The sequence below is a fragment of the Podarcis raffonei genome, chromosome 2, assembly GCF_027172205.1.
Source record: "Podarcis raffonei isolate rPodRaf1 chromosome 2, rPodRaf1.pri, whole genome shotgun sequence".
NCBI classification, from domain to species: Eukaryota; Metazoa; Chordata; class Lepidosauria; order Squamata; family Lacertidae; genus Podarcis; species Podarcis raffonei.
This window is the reverse complement of record NC_070603.1, coordinates 124056950-124080538: the sequence shown is the minus strand read 5'-3', so window position 1 is coordinate 124080538 and position 23589 is coordinate 124056950. Positions and strand designations below refer to the sequence as shown.

General features: G+C 45.1%; 3 protein-coding genes across 9 annotated transcripts in view; 1 reads left to right on the top strand and 2 right to left on the bottom strand.

Moving 5' to 3' along the window:
- LOC128409384 (zinc finger protein 470-like) overlaps positions 1-23589 on the top strand; it is a 420794-nt gene that overhangs the window by 389575 nt on the left and 7630 nt on the right. Inside the window, exons 1-3 of one of the 3 annotated variants that reach the window (XM_053379814.1) lie at positions 20565-20652; positions 22105-22279; positions 22411-22537. In XM_053379814.1, the coding sequence (XP_053235789.1) occupies positions 20588-20652; positions 22105-22279; positions 22411-22537 (367 nt within the window). In that variant the 5' untranslated portion in view covers positions 20565-20587. Of the gene's footprint in view, positions 1-20564; positions 20653-20725; positions 20833-22104; positions 22280-22410; positions 22538-23589 lie in introns of those variants that run through there. The other 2 variants (XM_053379815.1, XM_053379816.1) reach the window with 2 other exon arrangements.
- LOC128409386 (zinc finger protein 135-like) lies at positions 1669-20072 on the bottom strand. Of its 5 annotated transcripts, none has more exons than XM_053379821.1 (3): positions 19960-20072; positions 2953-4263; positions 1669-2702 (listed from the first exon to the last, which is right to left on the bottom strand). In XM_053379821.1, the coding sequence occupies exons 2-3, from the start codon at positions 4106-4108 to the stop codon at positions 2338-2340; spliced, it is 1521 nt and encodes a 506-aa protein (XP_053235796.1). In that variant the 5' UTR covers positions 4109-4263; positions 19960-20072; the 3' UTR covers positions 1669-2337. The 5 variants fall into 5 exon arrangements, with proteins under 5 accessions (XP_053235796.1, XP_053235799.1, XP_053235795.1 ...); XM_053379824.1 differs by having other exon boundaries at positions 1669-2225; positions 2908-4260; positions 19960-20056; XM_053379820.1 differs by having other exon boundaries at positions 2953-4260; positions 19960-20056.
- LOC128409424 (uncharacterized) lies at positions 4830-10004 on the bottom strand. Its single transcript, XM_053379912.1, has 3 exons — positions 8223-10004; positions 5210-5879; positions 4830-4936 (listed from the first exon to the last, which is right to left on the bottom strand). The coding sequence occupies exons 1-2, from the start codon at positions 8940-8942 to the stop codon at positions 5367-5369; spliced, it is 1233 nt and encodes a 410-aa protein (XP_053235887.1). The 5' UTR covers positions 8943-10004; the 3' UTR covers positions 4830-4936; positions 5210-5366.

The following is a 23589-nucleotide window of genomic DNA, read 5'->3' as shown; positions in this document are numbered from 1 at the left end:
GGGACCCGCCATTAATCACCGGCGCCGAGCGGAAGTCCCCCTTTCACACCCCTCAACCCCTTCCACAATTGTCCCTCAGCCCTAATTTTTCCACACAGTCCTTTAGAACATTTCTATGACCTAAGAGACGTGGAAAACCACCTTCATTGGTCACCTTCCATATATGTCACAAGCCAATGCATAATAAAAAGACCTTTGGATTGATTGCTTCTGTCGACAGGTGTCTTTTGTACAGGTACTGTAATGAGCTGGGATAACAGGTAAGACCTCTCCCTTACAGCAGGTGCTTCTAATCTCAGCTCGTTACGTAACAGTGAAGATACCAGGTAGCCTGACATCTGGCTGGTGGATAAGGGATCAAATACTTATTTCACTCATTGTAATGCACATCAATCTCTGATTTGTCTTCTAGGTTTCTGGGGGTTTTCCTGTTGTTATTCTGTTTCTCTCACAGCTACAATAAACCTACCATTAAAATTATGGACTGGTTATTTCTTCCTCCACCCCCCCCACCAATTATTATTTATACCCCGCCCTCCCCGGGCTCAGGGTGATTAACACCAGTAAAATTACAGTAAAAACATAATAGGGGAAAAAACAACAATTTAAAATACGGGTTAAAATACAGTTTAAAATGCAGCCTTATTTTAAAATAGCTGATAAATCAAGACCATAAGGGAAGGGAAACATAAGGGTCAAACAAAATTTATTTCCCCCCCGACAGCCCCAAAAAGCAAAGAAGCCAAGACAGCTGTCTTGGCTTCCTCTTTAGCTACGCGCAACCTGTCCAGCCGGGAGAAGCTGCGCACGGCTTTGTTTTTAGCCGCGGGGCTGGGACGGGGAAAGCCCGAGCTTCCCCTGACCCCAGCCCCCAGAACAGGCAGCTATCCGCAAGCCTTCAGAGCCCGGCGGGAACTCCCGCCGGGCTCAGAAGGCTTGTGGATAGCTGCCTGAAGCCTGCATTTGCTCCATAGGACGCACACACATTTCCCCTTCATTTTTGGAGGGGGAAAAGTGTGTCCTATAGAGTGAAAAATACGGTAATAATAAGTTTTATTTATACCCCGCCCTCCCCGGGCAGAGCCGAGTTCAGAGTGGCTAACACTACTAAAATTACAGTAAAAACATAATAGGAAAAAAAACCTTACCAATTTAAAATACAGGTTAAAATGCAATTTAAAATGCAGCCTCATTCTAAAAGTAGCCCACAGATCAAAACCATAAGAGGAGGCAAACACAACGGTCAGACTGAGTCCAAACCAAAGGCCAGGTGGAACAGCTTTGTCTTGCAGGCCCTGCGGAAAGATGTCAAGTCCCGCAGGGCCCTAGTCTCTTGTGACAGAGCATTCCACCAAGTTGGGGCCAGTACTGAAAAGGCCCTGGCTTTTAGATTGAGACCAATCTAACCACCTTGTGACTTGGAACCTCCAAAATGTTGTCATTTGTGGACCTTAAGGTCCTCCACCAAGTGTACCGGGAGAGGCGGTCCCGTAGGTACGTGGGTCCTGGGCCGCAATTAAAATAATGCATGTCATGCTGCCATTCCTATAATTCTAGTTTAACCAACTCATTTCCGGGTTTGAAATGGTCATAATCCAAAATGATCATCGACGAGGCTGTTCGCAACCTGAGGTACGATGTACAAAGCCATTTATACATTACTAACTATTGTGATACGCTACCTTGATTACTTTACTACATGAAAGTACAACTTTACATTGAAACACCAGATCATCACATACATGGGGTGCATTTAAATTTGATTTCCACCTATAGGAGCCTGTTCATTAGAAGGAAGAAATGAACCCTTGAGAGAGCCAGTGTGGTATAGTGGTTAAGAGCGGTGGTTCGTAATCTGGTGAACTGGGTTCGCGTCTCCGCTCCTCCACACGCAGCTGCTGGGTGACCTTGGGCTAGTCACACTTCTCTGAAGTCTCTCAGCCTCACTCACCTCACACAGTGTTTGTTGTGGGGGAGGAAGGAAAAGGAGAATGTTAGCTGCTTTGAGACTCCTTCGGGTAGTGATAAAGCGGGATATCAAATCCAAACTCCTCCTCCTCCTCCTCTTGTTGAGGAAAAATCTTTCTACACTCCATACATCTAAATGGTTCCTTCCATATAAGTCTGTAAACATTTTGTAAGCACTCCATTAAACAGAAGCAGTTTCTGCACTCCTGGAATTTAAATGTTTCTTCCTTTGTGAGTCCATTGATGTTTTGTAAGGTGTCCACTCTGACAGAAGTTCTTTCCACACTCCATACATTTAAATGGTTTCTCACCTGTGTGAGTCTGTTAATGTACTCTTAGTTTCCTTTAGACTGAAGCTCTTTCCACACTTCATACATTTGCTGTATAAGGTTTCTCCCCTGTGTGAGTCCTTTGATGATTACTTAGCATTCCGCTATGACAGAAGCTCCCTCCACACTCCATACATTTAAATGGTTTTTCTCCCGTGCAAGTCTGTTGATGTACTCTTAGAGTTCCCTTTTGACCGAAGCTCTTTCCACACTCCATACATTTAAATGGTTTCTCCCCTGTGTGCGTTCGATGATGTCTATTAAGTGAAGAACTCTGACTGAAGCTTTTTCCACACTCCATACATTTAAATGGTTTCTCCCCTGTGTGACTCCGTAGATGTTTTCTAAGGTTTCCATTATGTGTGAAGCTCTTTCCGCAGTCCATACATTTAAATGGTTTCTCCCCTGTGTGAGTTCTACGATGTAAAGTCAGATGATCACCTGAACGAAAGCTCTTTCCACATTCCATACATTCATATGGTTTCTTCCCTGTGTGAGTCCATTGATGTGTTCTAAGCACTTTACTAGTGTTGAAGCTCTTTCCACAGTCCATACATTTAAATGGTTTCTCCCGTGTGAGTCCATTGATGGTTTCTAAGCACTCCACTAGTGTTGAAGCTCTTTCCACACTCCATACATTTAAATGGTTTCTCACCTGTATGAGTCTGTAGATGTTTGCTAAGGTTTCCATTATGTGTGAAGCTCTTTCCACAGTCCATACATTTAAATGGTTTCTCCCCAGCGTGAGTCTGTAGATGCATGGTAAGGTTTCCATTATGTGTGAAGCTCTTTCCACATTTGATACATTTAAATGGTTTCTCACCTGTATGAGTCTGTAGATGTTTGCTAAGGTTTCCATTATGTGTGAAGCTCTTTCCGCAGTCCATACATTTAAATGGTTTCTCCCCAGCGTGAGTTCGTAGATGTTTTCTAAGGTTTCCATTATGTGTGAAGCTCTTTCCGCAGTCCATACATTTAAATGGTTTCTCCCCTGTGTGGGTCAGCTGATGGTTGCTAAGGTTTCTATTATGTGTGAAGCTCTTTCCGCAGTCCATACATTTAAACGGTTTCTCCCCTGTGTGGGTCCGTTGATGGTTGGTAAGGTTTGTCTTATATGTGAAGCTCTTTCCACACTGCATACATTTGTAGGGTTTTTCACCCAAGTGAGTTTGATGATGTCTATTAAGTGATAAACTCTTACGGAAGCCTTTTCCACACTCCGTACATTTAAATGGTTTCTCCCCTGTGTGAGTCCATACATGTCTTTTAAGGGTTCCATTACGTGTGAAGCTCTTTCCGCAGTCCATACATTTAAATGGTTTCTCCCCTGTGTGAGTTATATGATGTAAATTCAGATGACCACCTGAACGAAAGCTCTTTCCACATTCCATACATTTAAATGGTTTCTTCCCTGTATGAGTCTGTAGATGTATGCTAAGGTTTCTATTATGTGTGAAGCTCTTTCCGCATTCCATACATTTAAATGGTTTCTCCCCTGTGTGAGTCCGTAGATGCTTGCTTAGCGTTATGCTATGACAGAAGCTCTTTCCACACTCTATACATTTAAATGGTTTCTCCCCTGTGTGAGTCCGTTGATGGTTGTTTAGCGTTATGCTATGACAGAAGCTCTTTCCACACTCTATACATTTAAATGGTTTTTCTGTTGCGTGAATCCTTTGATGTACAGTAAGTTGTCTACTCATACTGCATCTCCATCCACACTGCATACATTTGTAGGGTTTCTCACTCATGTGAGTTAGATGATGTAAAGTAAGAGATGAAGTTTGTCTGAAGTTCTTTCCACACTCCATACCTTTAAACGGTTTCCCCACTCTGTGAGTTTATTGATGTGAGTTTATTAACTGTGCACATGGACTGAAGCACATTCCACATTCACCACATTTAAATGGTCTCTTTGTATTTCCAAATGAAATTACAGATGACACACTGTCTTCTCCATAACCTGCTTGGAAATGAGAGGGGAGGAAAACCCGTTAGTATTTCAAGGAAGAGAACAAAGACTGTAACACACATCAAATGCAATTAGCACCTTCTCTTATTTCAACCTATTGTACATTCCTCCCTGTCTTCTTTATGTTCCAAATTTTAAGCCAATGAGGTGAAACAATGCCAAATAATAGGAATGCATCATCAACCTTCCATAATACTAACTCATCATTAATAGTTTGATCTAAGAATACAGTTGTGAGATTGCCTTTTTAAATAAGGACCTGCCTGACAGGAAAGGGAGCTGTTCTCCTTCCATGAACGTGCCCTCCATTTCTCAGAATCAGAGTTGCTAATGACATTTTTCATTCTCCATGTAATATTATTCCACCTCTGGGGCACATTTTAGCCCTCTGGACCTTTGCATATTTATCAATCACCCACACAGTCCCTTGGGCCCCAGGAGGTGCATAGCAACTGTCAGTGTTTGTAAAAAGCAAAAAAGGAGGTAATGGTTCTGACCTCCCTTTGTCTCCTCAGCCTGGTCCTCGGACCCTTGTCGGCACAAAAAAGTCCACGAGAATATCCTTGCAGAGTTTTATTCTTAAAAGTCTTTGTTCAAAAGCAACTGAACAACTATACACACCAGCACTAACCAACCCAAACACCAGCAACCAAACTAACATTTCTCACTCTATACAGTGGTGTCCCGCAAGACGAATGCCTCGCAAGATGGAAAACCCGCTAGACGAAAGGGTTTTCCGTTTTGGAGGTGCTTCGCAAAACAAATCTCCTATGGGCTTGCTTCGCAAGATGAAAATGTCTTGCGAGTTCCTGCAGGTTTTTTTTCCTTCCCCCCCTTTTCCCAAGCCGCTAAGCCACTTAACAGCTGATCCGCTAAGCCGCTTAAAAAACCGCAAGACGAAGAGACTCGCGGAACGTATTCTTTTCGTCTTGCGAGGCACCACTGTATATACAACTTGGTGCAGGCCGCTGAGTCATGCTGACCCAGCTTTAGTCGCATTAAAGAAACAGCGGCCATTTTAGCCGTGACACCCCTTCTGTTTCTTAAATGCGAAAAACGCCAACAGAAACAATACATACATACAATGCATACATACACTATATACATAAACCCAGTTTTGTCATCAATTCATTATGACATGTTGCTGGCAAAGGCTTGGTAAACAAATCAGCAATATGTGACTGACAATACTCCAGTTTGATTACCCCATTCTGTACACAATCTCTCAAATTCGCATGACGGATAGCAATATGTTTTGATGCGGATTTCATTATTTCCGAGCCCGCTAATGCAATGCACGATTGGCTATCTTCATACTCTTGGATAGGCAAATCTACTTTACAATCTAGATCTTTTAGTATCTGTATAAACCATATGATTTCATTGCATGCTAGCGACAGGCTCCCATATTCTGCCTCACAGGATGAGGTTGCAACAAATCCTTGTTTCTTTGACTTCCATCCAATTATGGAATTGGCAAACATCATAACCATTCCACTTGTAGATTTTCTAGTAGTTACACAGCTTCCCCAGTCCACATCAAAAAATACTTCTAGTTTTTCATCTTGTGTACTAGATATCTTTAAACATACATTTAATGTCCCCTTTAGGTAGAATCATAGAATCATAGAATCATAGAGTTGGAAGAGACCACAAGGGCCATCGAGTCCAACCCCCTGCCAAGCAGGAAACACCATCAGAGCACTCCTGACATATGGTTGTCAAGCCTCTGCTTAAAGACCTCCAAAGAAGGAGACTCCACCACACTCCTTGGCAGCAAATTCCACTGTCAAACAGCTCTTACTGTCAGGAAGTTCTTCCTAATGTTTAGGTGGAATCTTCTTTCTTGTAGTTTGGATCCATTGCTCCGTGTCCGCTTCTCTGGAGCAGCAGAAAACAACCTTTCTCCCACCTCTATGTGACATCCTTTTATATATTTGAACATGGCTATCATATCACCCCTTAACCTCCTCTTCTCCAGGCTAAACATGCCCAGCTCCCTTAGCCGTTCCTCATAAGGCATCGTTTCCAGGCCTTTGACCATTTTGGTTGCCCTCCTCTGGACACGTTCCAGTTTGTCAATGTCCTTCTTGAACTGTGGTGCCCAGAACTGGACACAGTACTCCAGGTGAGGTCTGACCAGAGCAGAATACAGTGGCACTATTACTTCCCTTGATCTAGATGCTATACTCCTATTGATGCAGCCCAGAATTGCATTGGCTTTTTTAGCTGCCGCGTCACACTGTTGGCTCATGTCAAGTTTGTGGTCAACCAAGACTCCTAGATCCTTTTCACATGTAGTGCTCTCAAGCCAGGTGTCACCCATCTTGTATTTGTGCCTCTCATTTTTTTTGCCCAAGTGCAATACTTTACATTTCTCCCTGTTAAAATTCATCTTGTTTGTTTTGGCCCAGTTCTCTAATCTGTCAAGGTCGTTTTGAAGTGTGTTCCTGTCCTCTGGGGTGTTAGCCACCCCTCCCAGTTTGGTGTCATCTGCAAATTTGATCAGGATGCCCTTGAGTCCATCATCCAAGATAAAGATGTTGAATAAGACCGGGCCCAAGACAGAACCCTGTGGCACCCCACTAGTCACTCTTCTCCAGGATGAAGAGGAACCATTGATGAGCACCCTTTGGGTTCGGTCAGTCAGCCAGTTACAAATCCACTGAGTGGTAGCATAGTCAAGACCGCATTTTACCAGCTTCTTTACAAGAATATCATGGGGCACCTTGTCAAATGCCTTGCTGAAATCAAGGTAGGCTACATCCACTGCGTTCCCTTCATCTACCAGGCTTGTAATTCTGTCAAAAAACGAGATCAGGTTAGTCTGACATGACTTATTTTTCAGAAATCCATGCTGACTATTGGTGATCACAGCATTCCTTTCCAGGTGCTCACAGACTGTTTGCTTAATGATCTGCTCCAGAATCTTCCCTGGTATTGATGTCAGACTGACTGGGCGGTAATTATTTGGGTCCTCTCTTTTCCCCTTTTTGAAAATAGGGACAACATTTGCCCTCCTCCAGTCTGCCGGGACTTCGCCTGTTCTCCAGGAATTCTCAAAGATGACTGCCAGTGGTTCTGAAATCACATCTGCCAGTTCTTTTAATACTCTTGGATGCAGTTCATCTGGCCCTGGAGACTTGAATACATCTAGACTAGCCAAGTATTCTTGTACTATCTCCTTAGTTATTCTGGGCTGTGTTTCCTCTGCTGAATCATTTGCTCCAAATTCTTCAGGTCGGGCATTGTTTTCTTTATCGGAGAAGACTGAGGCAAAGAAGGCATTGAGGAGTTCAGCCCTTTCTGTGTCCCCTGTTTGCATTTCACCATCTTCTCCTCTGAGTGACCCCACTGTTTCTTTGTTCTTCCTTTTGCTACGGACATACCCATAAAAGCCTTTTTTGTTGCTTTAAACCTCTCTAGCAAGCCTGAGTTCATTCTGTGCTTTAGCTTTTCTGACTTTGTGTCTACACGTGCTGGCTATTTGTTTGAATTCCTCTTTGGTGGTTTCCCCCCTTTTCCATTTTTTGTACACATCCTTTTTTAATCTTAACTCAGTTAAAAGTTCTTTAGATAGCCACCCTGGCTTCTTTAGGCACCTTCCATGTTTCCGTCTCAATGGTATTGCCTGAAGTTGTGCTTTTACTATCTCCCTCTTAACAAACTCCCAGCCATCATGAACTCCCTTTCCTTTTAGTATTACTGTCCATGGGATCTCACCCAGCACTTCCCTAAGTTTTATGAAGTCGGCTTTCTTAAAGTCGAGAAATTGAGTCCTAGTATGCTTGGCTGCTCCTTTCCGCTGTATAGTAAACTTCAGAAGAGCATGATCACTCGCGCCTAATGATCCTTCCACTTCTACCCCACTAACCAGGTCATCAACATTGGTTAGGACCAGATCTAAAATGGCTGTTCCTCTTGTAGCTTCTCCCACTTTCTGGACAATGAAGGTATCTGATAAGCCTTTTCAAAGCACACCAATCGGCAGTACTGGGTTTAGATACACGTTGGCTCAGAACATTTGTAGCACATGCAATGTCTGGCCTTGACCACTGGCTTAAATACAACAGTGATCCTATTTTTGAGTGATACAACTCAGGCTGATCAAATTCATCATCACACACTGTCTTTGGGAAATCTGGTGTCATGGGAGTCTGAACTGGCTTGCAGTTTTCCATGCCAAACTGCTCTATCAAATGAAGAATTTTCTCTTTCTGGCTTAAAAGAAAGCTTCCATCAGCTTCCTGCCTTACTTCTACTTCCAAGTAATTGCTTACAGGCCCCAAGGCTTTAAACTTAAACCTCTTTTCCAGTTGACTTGTGAGCTTCTGGATCTCATCTGTGGAACTCCCTGCTACAAGCAAATCATCAACAAAGATTAAGAGCATTAGATATTTGTTGCCTGTCCCCTTGGTGTACAGGCATGGATCAGCCACACTCCTTTTAAAACCAAGTTTTACAAGGGCTTCATTTAAACACTGGTTCCAACACCTTCCACTTTGTTTGAGACCATAAACAGCCTTTCTCAAACGCCAGACTGCACCATTCTCCTCTTCAAAACCAGGGGGTTGTCTCATTAACACTTCATGGTCTAAATTTGCATGCAGATATGCAGCATCAACATCAAAATGGTGCACTGCTAGTTGTCTTACAGCAGCAATAGAGAGCATTAAACGAAAAGTTTCACTCTTTGCAGTGGGAGAAAACACTTCATCATAACTCTCCCCTTTTATCTGAGTGAACCCTCTGGCTACTAATCTGGCTCAAAAACGTGGTTCCCCAGATGCAAGGGTTTTCCTTTTGTAAACCCACTTGCATGACACCACTCTGCCACTTGGAGGCGGCATTATGACCTCAAACACTTTGTTACGTTTAAAAGAGTCCATTTCTTCTTTCATAGCTTGTTCCCACAAAGCACGTTCTTCAGGGGGTAAGTCTAAGACTTCATTATAACTTTGTGGTTCCACACAACTTACATTGCATACTCTCACTCCTCCTAGGGTCAAATGCTGAGGAGGTACACCCTTGTTTGAATGCTGGGAGCGCCTAGGCACAACTACATCTTCCCCCCTTATCTCTGGCTCTTCTTCCTCTTCCTCTAGAGAAGAAGTATTATCTATTGCCACATCCTTTGGGGAAATCTGTGCCTCCTCCTCATCCTGCTCCTGTGTTGCCAATGGCTGAGAAGAAGCCTCTTCTCTTACTTGCAGGGGCAGTAGGCAATCTGGGTTGGCATGGATCGCAGTCCATCTGTCCTGGTCAGCAAAGTCTGCACTTCGTGACAGAACCACGTGTCCTGGGCATAAATTGAAGCGCCACCCTTTGCCATAGGACTGATATCCTACAAACTGCAGTTTCTGCGCTCTAGCGCCCCCTTTCTGGAACTCAGCTTTGGGAATATTTACATGTGCCCAAGAACCCCAGTTATGGAGCATTGTCCACTCTGGTTCTTTCCCAAACAACACATGGTAAGGAATATGTTTTATAGAGCTAGACCAGGTTCTATTAATCAAAAAGTTTGCTGTAAGGAGAGCCTCGCCCCACAGCCTATGGTTGTGGCCCAATCCTGCATCCACTAGCAGGCAGTCCTTTACTGACTGTATTACAGCCCCACGTATTTCACACAGACCATTTTCAGCAGGGCTATGAGGGTTAGTCAAACGATGAGTGATCCCCTTACGCCGCAACCATGCCCCAAATTGTTTGTTCAGAAATTCTCCGCCCCAGTTTGCAACTGCACAACAGGGCGAGCAAAGAGCTTTTCAGCTTGGGCAACCCATTCTCTGAATGTGGGGAAACACTCAGATTTCTGCTTTAACAGAGGAGGAGCCAAGATGGCGACGGAGACAGCAGCCTAGTCAGACTCCTCTGCTTTTAGTTATGCTTTTAAGTAGTTTTTTAGCCACTTCTTGGTTTTAAACTCACAGTTTTAACGTTTTACCAGCTGCTTTATCACCTCCTCACTTCTCTTTGCTTTTAGTTTACTGTTTTATTGTTTTACGGCTCAATCTGTCCTATTGCAACAACGGATGTCTGGTGAAGCCTGCTGATGTGAATGACTTGCTGTTTTCTCTGCTGGCTAAAAACTTGGATTAATACATTGGTGCGGAATTACCTCCCTACCTTGGAAGAACCTCAGAGAACCCTGCGGCGACCCCCGACGGAGCTAATGAACCGAGGTGAGATTTTTACCAACTTGACTTTTACAAGATAAATAATGGTGACGACCAGGAGTGGCTGTAGAACATCAGGCTTTTATCAGAGTGATCTAAGACCTCTCTCTAAAAGAGCTACCCTAAAGGGAGCACAAACAAAAAGCACTCGGCCCTTTAAGAATAGGGGTAAAGTCAAGCCGAATGAGAATCAGCAGGAAACTGAAACTTCTCCCTCCTGCACTGAAGGGCAAGCTGTGCAGAGAGAGGATTGTGTAGAAGAATGCCACAACAAAGGGCCAATAAAGCCCAAAGTAAATCCAAACATAATTGGTACAGTCACCGAAGTACTCCCAAAACAGAGACTTAAACCTCAAGCTTCTCCTGAACCACCCCAAGTCCGTGAAGTGGAAGAACTAATGTTAAAACAAATTGCAGAGATGTCTTCGGGAAACCCTAAAACATCAAGAGACTCCTGCTTCCAACTTGAGACAAATGAGGATGAGGATTTATCAGTTATCAAATGGCTTGTGCTTTTAACTGAGGACATCGAAAATATAAAATCCCATCTGGCCACCTGTACAAAAATCCTCACTATAATGATGGACACTTGCAAAACTCTTTGTAGGGAACCCAGTGGGGTGACTGCAGAATTGGAAAGTAATAACAACTTCCTCCCTACCACCTGCAAAAACAGATCACCAAGGAAGGCCAAGAGATCTTGTAGGGCTACTGCCTTGAAAAGGAGGCCCATAAGGGTAAAAAAGAGCAGAAATGTTAAAAATTTTAAGGCAGTGCGTTACAAAAAAATGGATTTTAAAAAGCTCTTTAATCTCCTCAAGAGTACCCCAATAACCGAGACCAGTGGGAACACTGAGAAACTTCTAACCAGGAAATCTTCTAAGCAAGAACGTTCTATAAACCCTTACTCTGACACTGCGATGGATTGCTTGGGACCCTTAACACCTATCCCAACACCTAACTCCAAGCAAGACTTTTTGATCCAAGATCCATGGTCTTACATTCTATCTGTAGATGAAACCAATCCCTCTAAGAAGAGAAATCTGACAAATCTAACAAATAAAAACTGGAATCTGGTGTTGTGCCGAAACAAACTCGTTTTATCAAATTATCCTAAACCCCCAGGACTCCTGTCACAAGAAGAGCGTAAAGCCCATCTATTTAACCTTCTAAAGATCTATATGCCGGGTATCCTTAATAACCCTACTGATTTGGCCCAAGTGGAATATCTATACTTCAACGGATTCCTTGCCAGAGCGGTGGTCTCATTCTATGAGGAGAGACTGGCAAAACTAGTGTATAAATGTAGAGAACATCTGGAGACGAGTGGTATAAGAATCTCAAGGTACTTTAAAAGTGAAGCACCTCCAATTCCACTTATCCCCCATATTGTAAATTTGCCAAAAACTCAACATGAGATTGACCAACACGTCCTAATTGATATAAACTCTGCGGAGGACATCTCCAAACATCCTACTGGTCTGGTTGCCAAGGACTCTCAAAGGTTGGACTCCCTTGGGCCCAGGTATGCGGAGAATCAGGGAATCGACCTTGATAGCTTTGATAATAACTTGTTGTTGTTTAGTCGTTTAGTTGTGTCCGACTCTTCGTGACCCCATGGACCAGAGCACGCCAGGCACCTCTGTCCTCCACTACCTCCCGCAGTTTGGTCAGACTCATGTTTGTGGCTTCGAGAACACTATCCAACCATCTCATCCTCTGTCGCCCCCTTCTCCTTGTGCCCTCCATCTTTCCCAGCATCAGTGTCTTCTCCAGGGAGTCTTCTCTTCTCATGAGGTGGCCAAAGTACTGGAGCCTCAGCTCCACGATCTGTCCTTCCAGTGAGCACTCAGGGCTGATTTCCTTCAGAATGGAGAGGTTTGATCTTCTTGCAGTCCATGGGACTCTCAAGAGTCTTCTCCAGCACCATAATTCAAAAGCATCAATTCTTCGGCGATCAGCCTTCTTTATGGTCCAGCTCTCACTTCCATACATCACTACTGGGAAAACCATGGCTTTAACTATACGGACCTTTGTTGGCAAGGTGACGTCTCTACTTCTCAAGATGCTGTCTAGGCCTGTCATTGCCCTTCTCCCAAGAAGCAGGCGTCTTTTAATTTCGTGGCTGCTGTCACCATCTGAGGTGATCGGTAATAACTTACTCCACTCTTATAGCGTTCTCCCGCAAGAAGCTCAGAAAGAAATACTTCATAAAATTGATACCCTTTACTTCTGCTTGACAAAAGTGAAGGAGGAGCAGCTGAGATTACCTAAACAAAATATGCTAGATAGAGACTGTGGTTCAGATTCTGTCCCACGCTTATACCACCAAGAACTGGACCTGTGGGTTGGGAAGGCACCCACCCCTATCAGCCAACTGGTTGTTGCGGAGATGAATCCACTCTTCCATATTTTGGAGGCGGAAACCCCATCACCAGACCCATCTATCAAGTACCCCATCTCTGAGGCAAATATGGCTACAACATCTGCCTGGGACAAAATGAGGGAACTTAACGAAGCTGAATTAGGCTCTCCATGTAAAGTGCCCCATATGGATCCACTTACTTGTAACCTTATTAACCCACTCTCTTCTAACGTGTGCAAGTTGAACAAATCCATAGATACCATCAAACCGGTAACAGAACCAGCTGAACCAGACCAACAAATGAGAGACGACTCCACTTTATTTTTAGCCCCGAAGAGTGATCTGGTTGAAGACCCGACAGGTCGTATTAACAAAACTATCCAAACTCAACTAGTGGCACGATACCTGCTGACTTAATTTCGCTCTCTCTAAGCAATACCTCCCTAATTCTACCATCTGGCTCTGAAAAGTCGACTATCTTAGGCCTAACATCTGCCTTTAGCGAGACGAGTGGAGCGACTTTAAAGCCAAACCACCCCAATAAATCTAAACAGTTGGGATGTATAGCACGATTGCCACCTTCTCAAAGGAAAATTACTGATTTTTTTTGAAGCTGAAACTCCCCCAAATTTAGAATTCCATTCCCACATGATCTGACTACCTAACGACCATCCCGGCCACTCCTCAATGTCATTTTTATGCTGGAATATTGCGGGATGGAGGGGGAAGAAATCTGATCCAGACTTCTTAAAATTTGTTAATTTATTCCAAGTAATTCTACTACAGGAAACTTGGGAAGAGGAGGTGATAGACATAAATGGATACGATACCATTTTGCTTCCAGCTAGCCCCTCTCTCAAAGGTGGACGCCCTAGGGGAGGTTTGGTAATAGCCATTTCCCTCAAATTGCAAGCAAAACTTACACTTGTTAAATCTTCCTCTCCTTACGCGATTACAGGATTGATTTCAGGAGGGAAATTTGAATTACTGGTAACAAATGTTTATTTCCCCCCTGGGGGGCAGGTAGTGGACCTCCATTCCAAATGGGAAACACTTGAAGAACACCTAGCTTTCTGTTACACTAAGTTCCCAAACACTTCAGCAGTCATGGGAGGCGATTTTAATGCTCGTACAGCTGCAAACTGGGAAGCGCTAGGCAAGGCCAAATGGTGGGTCATACCTGATCACCAGAACTTGGATCTCTCCCCCTATATACAGAGAAAACCGAAAGATAACAGGGTTAACGAAGCGGGAACCCTTCTTTATCAGCTGATTTTACGTTTGAATTTGATAATTTTAAACAGAAATTGTCCCCCGGATATTCCGGGTGAGTTTACTCATTTGAGCACACTTACAAATAGTGTTCTCGATTATTTTATTGTTTCCAGAGATTTATTCCCAAATTTTTCCTATTTTAAAATAGAAAACGTCCAAATGAGTGACCATCTCCCCTTGAGTGCCAAGCTTTCCCTAGACTGGCAGTCTATCAAGTCTAGACACCCCATATATATGGGAATAAATACTGCAGAACAAGTGAGAGGAATAAAATGGTCAGTAACTCAAGCCCAAAAATATATGGAATTCTTCCAACAAGAGATAATTCAAACTCATGTTGTTTTAGATTTAGATCTGTATGGGCATGATCAAATTATTAATTCATTCTCTCTGCTTACAGAAGATCTTATGTCCTTTTTTACAGTACCAGCCATCCAAGTAAATCGGGCCCATTTTAAGACCGGTGCCCCTTGGTTTAACTTAAAATGCAAACAAGCTAGACGACATCTCTGTGCCATTTACAATGAATATAAATCTTCTGGTGCTTTAGTATTACCTAGGAGTTACCAACAAGCAAAAACAGCATATAAGCAAGCCCAGAGAATGGCTAAGCAAGAGTGGCAACAAAATCGCTGGCAGGCGCTTATAGTCGCCTCTAGTTCATGTAGCTCACGGCAATTTTGGCAATTGGTTAATAAAAGATCAAGGAGATACCCATTAACAATAATTCCTGCCCCGGTCTGGGAATCCTTTTTAAGGAAATATTTGATAATTTGATATTTTAAGCGCTATATTGTTCTTATTTTAATGGAATTTAGAAACTTACGGTTTGAGATGTACTAGATTTGGACGTAATTTAATTTATTCATTTTATCTTGCTGTGCCTGTTTTGCTGTATGATGTATTGAATATGGGCCTATGGCCGTAATAAACTATCTATCTATCTATCTATCTGCTTTAACAAAAACAACCAACTAAAACGTGATTTATCATCTATTACCAGAAAAGCATATCTGGTGCTCCCTTCAGTCTTCTGTGGAAAAGGGCCTATCACGTCACAATGGACAAGTTCTAAAACCTCTAGATACTCTGTCACTTTTAGAAGCCACAGGCTTCCTCTTAGATTTGGCCATTTTACATACATTGCAATCTAGGAAACAGTTACAGCTATTTACTTTTAGGTTCTTGCACACCTTTTGCATTTCTGAAAGCACACGGAAATTGGCATGACCCAGTTTTCTGTTCAGTTCATGTACACACCCCTTATGAACTGGTAAATTATCCTGAACCACCTGGACTGCTTTAACAGGCTTGTCCTGCATTACATATAACCCATTTTCCAACTTTGCATGGCCACATACCTGAGTTCCATTCTTTATCAGACAACCATCCCGTGTGAAGTTAACACTATACCCTGCATTAATCAAACAGCTTACAGACAGCAAACAATAGTCCAAACTGCTGACAAACAGAGTCTCTGGTAGAGTAGTGTTCAAGCCCTGCAGGAAACATGTTCCCTGGCCATCAATCTTGCTTCTACGACCATCAGCAAGATAGATTGAATCTTTTCCATCAGCTGGCTTCCCCAGGGTCTTAAAGTCCTCCTGACTGTTGCAGATAATCCTGCTGCTCCCAGAGTCCAGCAACCATGTTCCTCGAGGTATCTTCCTATCCTCTCAAGAAAATGCAGACACAAACTGAGCAGAACGTGTGTTCTTCTTCCCTGAAGAGAACCCCTTCTGCTTACGTTTCTGCGTCGATTGCTGTCTCTGCTCCACGTCGTCTCCTGGAAGTCTAGCCCTGCATTGACGTTGGAGATGCCCGGGCTGGTTGCATCTATAGCATCTCCTCACCGCCATGGCCAAGTCCAAACCTTGGTGTTGCTCCATGGACAGATTCTGCTGCTGGCCCCCTCGGCTGTAACTCCTCCGTTCTTGGAGTTCAGCTTGTTTATCTGACCTTCTTTCTGCTTCTTCAGTCAATCTGCCAACCACATATACTCAAGGGTCAGATCTCGGGGACGCATACTCTCCATGCTGTTAATCACGGGCAACCAGCTTTCAGGCAAACTTGAAAGGATAATGTAGGTTTGGTCAGTCTCATCATAACGCTTACCTCTCTGTTGTAGTTGAAGAAACAGAGATTTCAGAGTTTGAAGATGAGTTGCCAAACTCTCACCTTCCCTCATAACAGTCCTGAACAGCCTTCTGGTCAGAGAAATTATAGTTCCAGCAGTTTCTCTGACTTGCTCAGTTACAGAAAGGTAGCCGTGTTGGTCTGCCATAGTCAAAACAAAAATTTTTTTTTCCTTCCAGTAGCACCTTAAAGACCAACTAAGTTAGTTCTTGGTATGAGCTTTCGTGTGCATGCACACTTCTTCAGATACTTCAGTGTATCTGAAGAAGTGTGCATGCACACGAAAGCTCATACCAAGAACTAACTTAGTTGGTCTTTAAGGTGCTACTGGAAGGAAAAAATTTTTTTTTGTTTTGAGAGCTGCTCAAACACAGCATAATTTGGGCACGAGCCCTTTCATCCAGCCGTTTTTTCTCAGCAGAGTCAGTTCTCAAAACCTCAGTTTCAACACAGTCCCATAGTCCATCTCTCCTTAACAACTGCTGCATTTTAATTGACCAACTCAGCCAGTTGTTTTCTGAGAGAAGTTCAAAAGGGATGCCTCCCCCAATATTTACAACTTGGGAAGACTGGAAATCTGCCATCTCTGCTGGTGCTTGCTGAGCCCCTTCTGTAGGGCCTGAGCAATCTCTCCTGACTCTCTTTTTAGAGTCCAACTGGATGATCCTGGCTGGCACTCACCGGCTTCTAGCTGCTGCCTCTGTTGACCTTCAGGTCCCGCCTGGCTCTGCAACTGGTGTAGCTGCTACTGTGGTCCTCTAACAGTTCAAACTGTTCCAGTAGCCGACGCTGAGTGCTTTCCTGAGCCTCAGATCCTACCCGCTCCAGCGTCACTGCAGACAGTTACAGCTTGCCACCAACTGCTCCAACGCACAGCCACTGGCTCCATACACCACCAGGACTCGCCAGCTCCCTGCTGAGATGCTGTCAGTCGTTTTTGCACTCTGCGCATGCTCAGAAACACTGGGCCCATAACCTATCAGTGTTTGTAAAAAGCAAAAAAGGAGGAAAGGGTTCTGACCTCCCTTTGTCTCCTCAGCCTGGTCCTCGGACCCTTGTCGGCACAAAAAAGTCCACGAGAATATCCTTGCAGAGTTTTATTCTTAAAAGTCTTTGTTCAAAAGCGACTGAACAACTATACACACCAGCACCAACCAACCAACCAACCCAAACACCAGCAACCAAACTAACATTTCTCACTCTATATATACAACTTGGTGCAGGCCTCTGAGTCACGCTGACCCAGCTTTATTCGCATTAAAGAAACAGCGGCCATTTTAGCCGTGACAACAACCATATTGGGAGACCCAGGGTTCAGGTTTTTCTAGGGACTGTAGCATGGAACTAGTGAGAAGGCTTGGCGCTTGGAATAAACTGAAGGTGTGCTCAGGTAGGCTAATGTCCTTGGAGATGGACCTCCATCTGTCAGCCTTGCAGTGCAGAGGGAGAGCTGGAGATGCAGGAAAAGGCTGTTGGAGCCTGGCTGCTGGAATCCCAGATTGAAACACTCGCACCAATTTTTATTTATTAGATTTAGAAACCACCCTTCTAAGTTTGAGTGTGAGGGGGAGGCCAGGAGTCCTGTCTCATGCTGTGTGTAGGAGCAAGAGGCATGGATGGCGAGGGAGCTGCTGCAGTGACCTGCCACACCTGTGCCATGTTTGTCCTCCTGCCTGAGAATGTGCAGAATTACACCTGCAGCAGATGCAGGAAGAGAAGGAACAGCAAGCTGAGGTCCGCCTATCTGCCCTACGAGCTCATGAGCAAGATGAGGGATTTCTTGAAAGAGAGCAGAGTGGATTGTCCTGGGACAGCAACACAGGTGGGGTTGGCCCCAGCCAGGAGGAAGATCGCTGGTTGCAGGAAACGAAAACCTGGAGGAATGTGGTACAGAGAAAGGGGGCTGTTAGGAACCCTGATGTGTCACTCGAGCTGCAAAATCAATTCTGGGTCAGAGGAGCAAGATGCAGACCTCAGAACGCACCAAGGTGCCTGTGGAAGGAGGAGGGTATAGAGCAATTCCTACCACTCCCCAGAGGAGGAAGAGGGATGTGATGGTGGTACGTGACTTCCTACTAAGGGGGACAGAGGCAGCAGTGTGTGGAGGTAACAGGATCAGTGTTAGAAACTCATATATAGAGGCTAGGTGCCAAATGTCTTGTTAAATCATGGTTACAGCCGCCCAAAATTGAATGTCTAGGAGTCATGAGAAGAGAAGACTCCCTGGAAAAGACCCTGATGTTGGGAAAGATGGAGGGCACAAGGAGAAGGGGACGACAGAGGACGAGATGGTTGGGCAGTGTTCTCGAAGCTACGAACATGAGTTTGACCAAACTGCGGGAGGCAGTGGAAGACAGGAGTGCCTGGCGTGCTCTGGTCCAGGGGGTCACAAAGAGTCGGACACAACTAAACGACTAAAGAACAACAAGAGTTGCCATTTTGGGGTAGGATGGCTCTAAAGTCTTATTTTTCAAATGATGGACAGATTGTGATTGATTCTCAGTTAAACACCTGGCTAGTTCAAAGGACAACCTTGTGCTAGGTTTAAGAACTTCTGAGAACTTAAAGAAGAAATGTCCTTTGATCCAGGGACAGTACACATAGATATTGGCCCATTCTGACTTCTTTTTCTTAATGGTGACACAGACCATTCATAATGAAAGATGATTCTTCACAACAAGTGTGAGAGGGCAGTGAAGACAAGAGACGTCAGTTCACTATCACATTGTTCACTGCTGCTGTTCATTGGATCAGTGATTTTGCTTAAATGAGCTACACATACTGTAGGGTCTCATTGCACACTGAAAGGACATACCCCTCAATCTTTCCTGCTCAGTGTTTTTCTTTTTTTGGTTTTGGGCAAGGAGATGAGCTCAGACTCATCGTACCAGAGTCTCTCGTTTGTCAAATAAGTAAAGCATAAGTCTTATTGATGCTATACGTGACTGTAAAAATCTTCAAAAAAGTTCATCTTGTGAAGAAGCAAAGACAACACAAACCTGGGAGTCTCTGTAGATTTTGCGTAGTTATGTTAAGGTGGGGGCAGAGAGAATTTAGCGTGCTGCAAGGGAAGTGGGGGAACCGGAATCCTCTCCTGAAGACCCTCCCCTCGCTCGACTTGAAGGAGACCCTACTCCTCTCTCCTGCGCTTAGAAACCCCATTTGCCCCCTTTCACCCCTAGCCCTGCGCGCCGAATCTTTTCCTAGCGCCCCAATCTCTCCATCCGGAGGGGCCTCGCAAGACCAGCAGGGAGGCGGGGAAAGAGGTGCGACAGGACGGGTCTCCATCCAGAATTCTTTCGGTTCCCTCAACCCTTCCGTGGACCCCCTCACTCCGTCTCTACCACCAAAAGGGACCCACCCGGGGCACCCCGGACAGGCCGCAAGTCCCGAGGGATTTCTGCAAGGGCGAAACCCGAATGAAGCCCTGTATATCAGCCAGCCCCGCTTGGGGGTGGGGGCGCTGCGGTCACCCGCCTCCTCCCCGCTTGATGGGCATTGCATTTCAATTCCCGCAAGGGCGCCCAAACCGGTGCGGAGCAGTTGAGCGTCTCTTGGCCGTCCCGGACCAGTAACACGGTGCAATGCAAACCCGGCAGCTGTTGAGTCCCCACTTTGCAACCGGAATGCAAGGATCCAAGCCCCCTCGATGGGTTCTAGGAAAGGAGCGTTTTTGGAGAAAGCCCCCCCCCCCCCGCAACCGCCAATTACCTCTTCCCTAACACGCCGCATCTTTACCTCTTTGTTCTCTCCTGGCCATCCGCCTCCCCTGCTCCCTGCTCCGATTTCGTTTCCAGTAATATAATGGGGAGGTGGGAGTTGTCTACCGAAGCCCCTCCTCCCCTTTCCAAAATCTCCCGCTTCTCCAGCGGCTGCTTTTGCCCCCTTGCCTGGGAACATCCGACACGTTTCCGAACGAGGGGGGGGGCCTCGCAATTTCAGTCGCAGAGCAGCCCCCGCCTGTGTATTGGAGGGGAACCGGAGGTGACGTCACGAGAAGTGTGACAATTTTGCCATTTCCTTAGCTGAACACACACACGCGCCCGCGCGCGCGCGCCAAGGGCGCAGATGCACCCTGCAGGCGGATCCACAAGAAGGCGGTTTTCTCCTTACTGGGACCAGAGGCGAGACACGCACCCCGATCCTGTACATGCCCCAAGTCAGGCTTTGACCTCATGCACTTTCACCTGGAAACAAATTTCATGGCTTCCGTCTGAGAAAATGCGCATCAAACTACAAAGCTAGGACTCACGACCAATGCAAGCTGCTGCGATTAGTTCTGCGTAAATACAGTTTTTTTTGTTTTGTTTTGTTAAAGCATCAAACTACCTGCCCCCCCCCCAGCTCTGGCAGCGGCGAAGACGAAATGAATAAAGGCCCGGGAAAAGAGAACCAATCAGAAGAGCCGGAACGAAGAGGCGAACCAATCAGGTGAGCCGGAAGCTGGGAAACCCATTGAAGAAGTTGCGGCTTGGTCTTTCAGCTTTTTCTGTTGATCTGCCGCTTCCGTATTCCTCCGCCTGAGGCTCCCACTTCAGTCCGGCTGATGGTTCCGGATTAAAAGTTTTCTGGGGGAGTTGGGAGACATTACCTGGAGAGGAGGAGAAAGAGGTGCAAGATATTTATGGGTGGTTTGCTTTTACTCTCCCTGAATCTACAAACGGGGCAGTTGGGAGGAGGAGGGGGGGAAATGAGATTGCTTGCGGGAGGGGGATGAGGGAAGAGCAAGGAAGAGCCCCCCCACTTTCCCTCTGGGAAGCAGTATTGGTGGTTGGGATCAAGGCAATCCAGTTGAAAAGTGGTGGTGGTGGGTCTCCTGCCCAGCAAAGTTTGCATTCCAAGATTCTCTTTCCAGGTGCGGAGATCTGGGCAGCCCAGCTTATTATTCACTGCCTTGCTGCGCATGGGGGAGCGAGACCCAAATTTAATCCCCCCCCCCGTTCCAAGGTGGAAGTCTGGTGGGTGCCATAGCAGTTTATGGTTTTTTGAAAGGGTACCTTGTCACAGTACTTTTTCCAGCTAAGGCTTAACTCCCTTTGCCAGTTTTTTCTGAAATTGCAGTAGTCCAGACTTTCTGTTTCTATCTGCCAGTGTTCCACAGACTTCTAATCTTGATTAATGAGTTGTTGAGCAGCCAATAAAGAAAATGTGATTAGTTGTTCATATCTCAGATTAGCATTATCTTCTTTAAAAATGGCTACCAATACCAAACGTCAGGTAGATAGGATGTTTAGCTTTCACCAAGTTGTTATATATATATATATATATATATATATATATATATATATATATATGGACCCCTGATAACTAAGTCCAGTTGTGAACAACTCTGGGGTTGCAGCGCTCATCTCGCTTTACAGGCCAAGGGAGCTGGCGTTTGTCCGCTTCCGCAGACAGTTTTTCCGGGTCGTGTGGCCAGCATGACTAACCTGCTTCTGGCGAAACCAGAGCAGGAAACACTGTTTGCCTTCCCACTGGAGCAGTACCTATTTATCTACTTGCACTGTGTGCTTTCGAACTGCTAGGTTGGCAGGAGCAGGGACCGAACAACGGGAGCTCACCCAGTCGTGGGGATTCGAACTGCTAACCTTTCGTTCAGAAAGCCCAAGCGGCACAGTGGTTTAACCCACAGCACCACCCGCATTCCTAGATAGATAGATAATCTGTGTTTGGATTCTGCATTAGTATTTGTGATTAGAATTTCCTCTGGAGTTTATGGGCCTAGAGGCATATACAGTAACTTTTGGGTTTGTTAGAAAATGTGTAGATAATTCCAGATGTTGCCCAGCTTTACTTAATATTTGTTCCCTGGTCAAAGGTATACTATCTGTGTAAATGTCTCCCACCCTAAATAAATCCGTTTTTCTCCATTGTTCTCATTAGAGAGCTGCTCCCTGCTTTGAAGTGCATTGTGGCAACAGCGGAGTGCTGGAAGTGGCCCAGTTTCACCTCCTTGTCCTCCATCTCTCCCACAGGCAGCGCAATGGCCTCAGAGGCCCTGTTTGGACCATCCCTTCTTAAAGATGGAGTGGAAAGAGGAGCCAGGCAGCTTCCTCAGGTAGGGAAAGAGCCTTGGGGAATCAGGGAGGAGGGAAGAGGCACAGATGGGACCACCCAGCCTCCCTCTGTGTTTACTGGGGATGATGGCGATCAAAGAGAAGCTCTGTTTTCTTCCTCTTCTTCTTCCAGGCCCTCTTGACCTTTGAGGAGGTGGCTGTGTTTTTCACGGAGGAGGAGTGGGCTCTGCTGGATCCAGGCCAAAGAGCTTTGCACAAGGAAGTCATGGAGGAGAATTATGAGATGGTGGCCTCTCTAGGTAAGGGCAGATTTTTATTCCTCCTGGCTGTTAGATGTTGGAGGTGTGACTCTGCTGTTTGAGCCATTTATTCATGCTGTGTAGGAACAACATGCCTTGTACGAATAGCCTGCTGGATCAGCCCAGTGGCCCATTTCACCCAGTATCCTGTTGCCTGTGGGAAGCCAGCATAGAAGCATCTCTCCCTGTCTGTGGTTTCCAGAAACCACTATTCTGCCTCTGCCTGTGGAAGCAGAGCAGAGCCATCTTGGCTAGTGGCTGTTGGTAGACCTTTCCTCCTCAATGAATTTAGAGCATTAGCAATTTCCCATTTGACTTCTTTGTAAACTCTCAGGCTGATGCCATGTGGACCTGGAGTTTTATCTGTTTTAATTTTGTCTATTTGACTGAGAACTTCATATCTCATCAGTACTATCCATCTTATCCAGCACAGCCTCAAGGGAGATGAATAATAATAATAATAATAATAATCCCCTCTCTCCTGACTTGTTTCCCCAGCCACTCTGGGCAGCTTCCAACACATATAAAAACATAATAGAGTGGTGCCTTGATTCTCAAACATAATCCGTTCCAGGAGTACCTTCGTCTCCCAAAACCATTCGAAAACCAAGGCACAGCTTCCAATTGGCTGCAGGAGCTTCCTGTACTCAAGCGGAAGCTGCGTCGGACGTTTGGCTTCCGAAAAACGTTCGCAGACTGGAACACTTACCATTTACCTGTGTAAAACATAAAACATGAAAAGGCTTCCCTATACAGGGCTGCCTCCAGGTTATAAGGGAAAATGCATTTTAAATTGCATTTTAACCTGTCTTTTAAATTGGTTTTTTCCCCCTATTATGTTTTTACTGTAATTTTACTGGTGTTAGCCATTTATAATTTATTTATTTGTTTATTAACTATTTATTACATATTTTGTTTTTTGTTTGTTTGCAAGAGTGGGGTGCCCTGGCCTCCTTGTCCTCCTGCAGAGCTCACATGTCTGCCTTACTCGGAGCTAAGACGGAGTGGCTGACGGAGTGACCTTCTTGGCTGGCTAGTTCTGCATTTAAAGT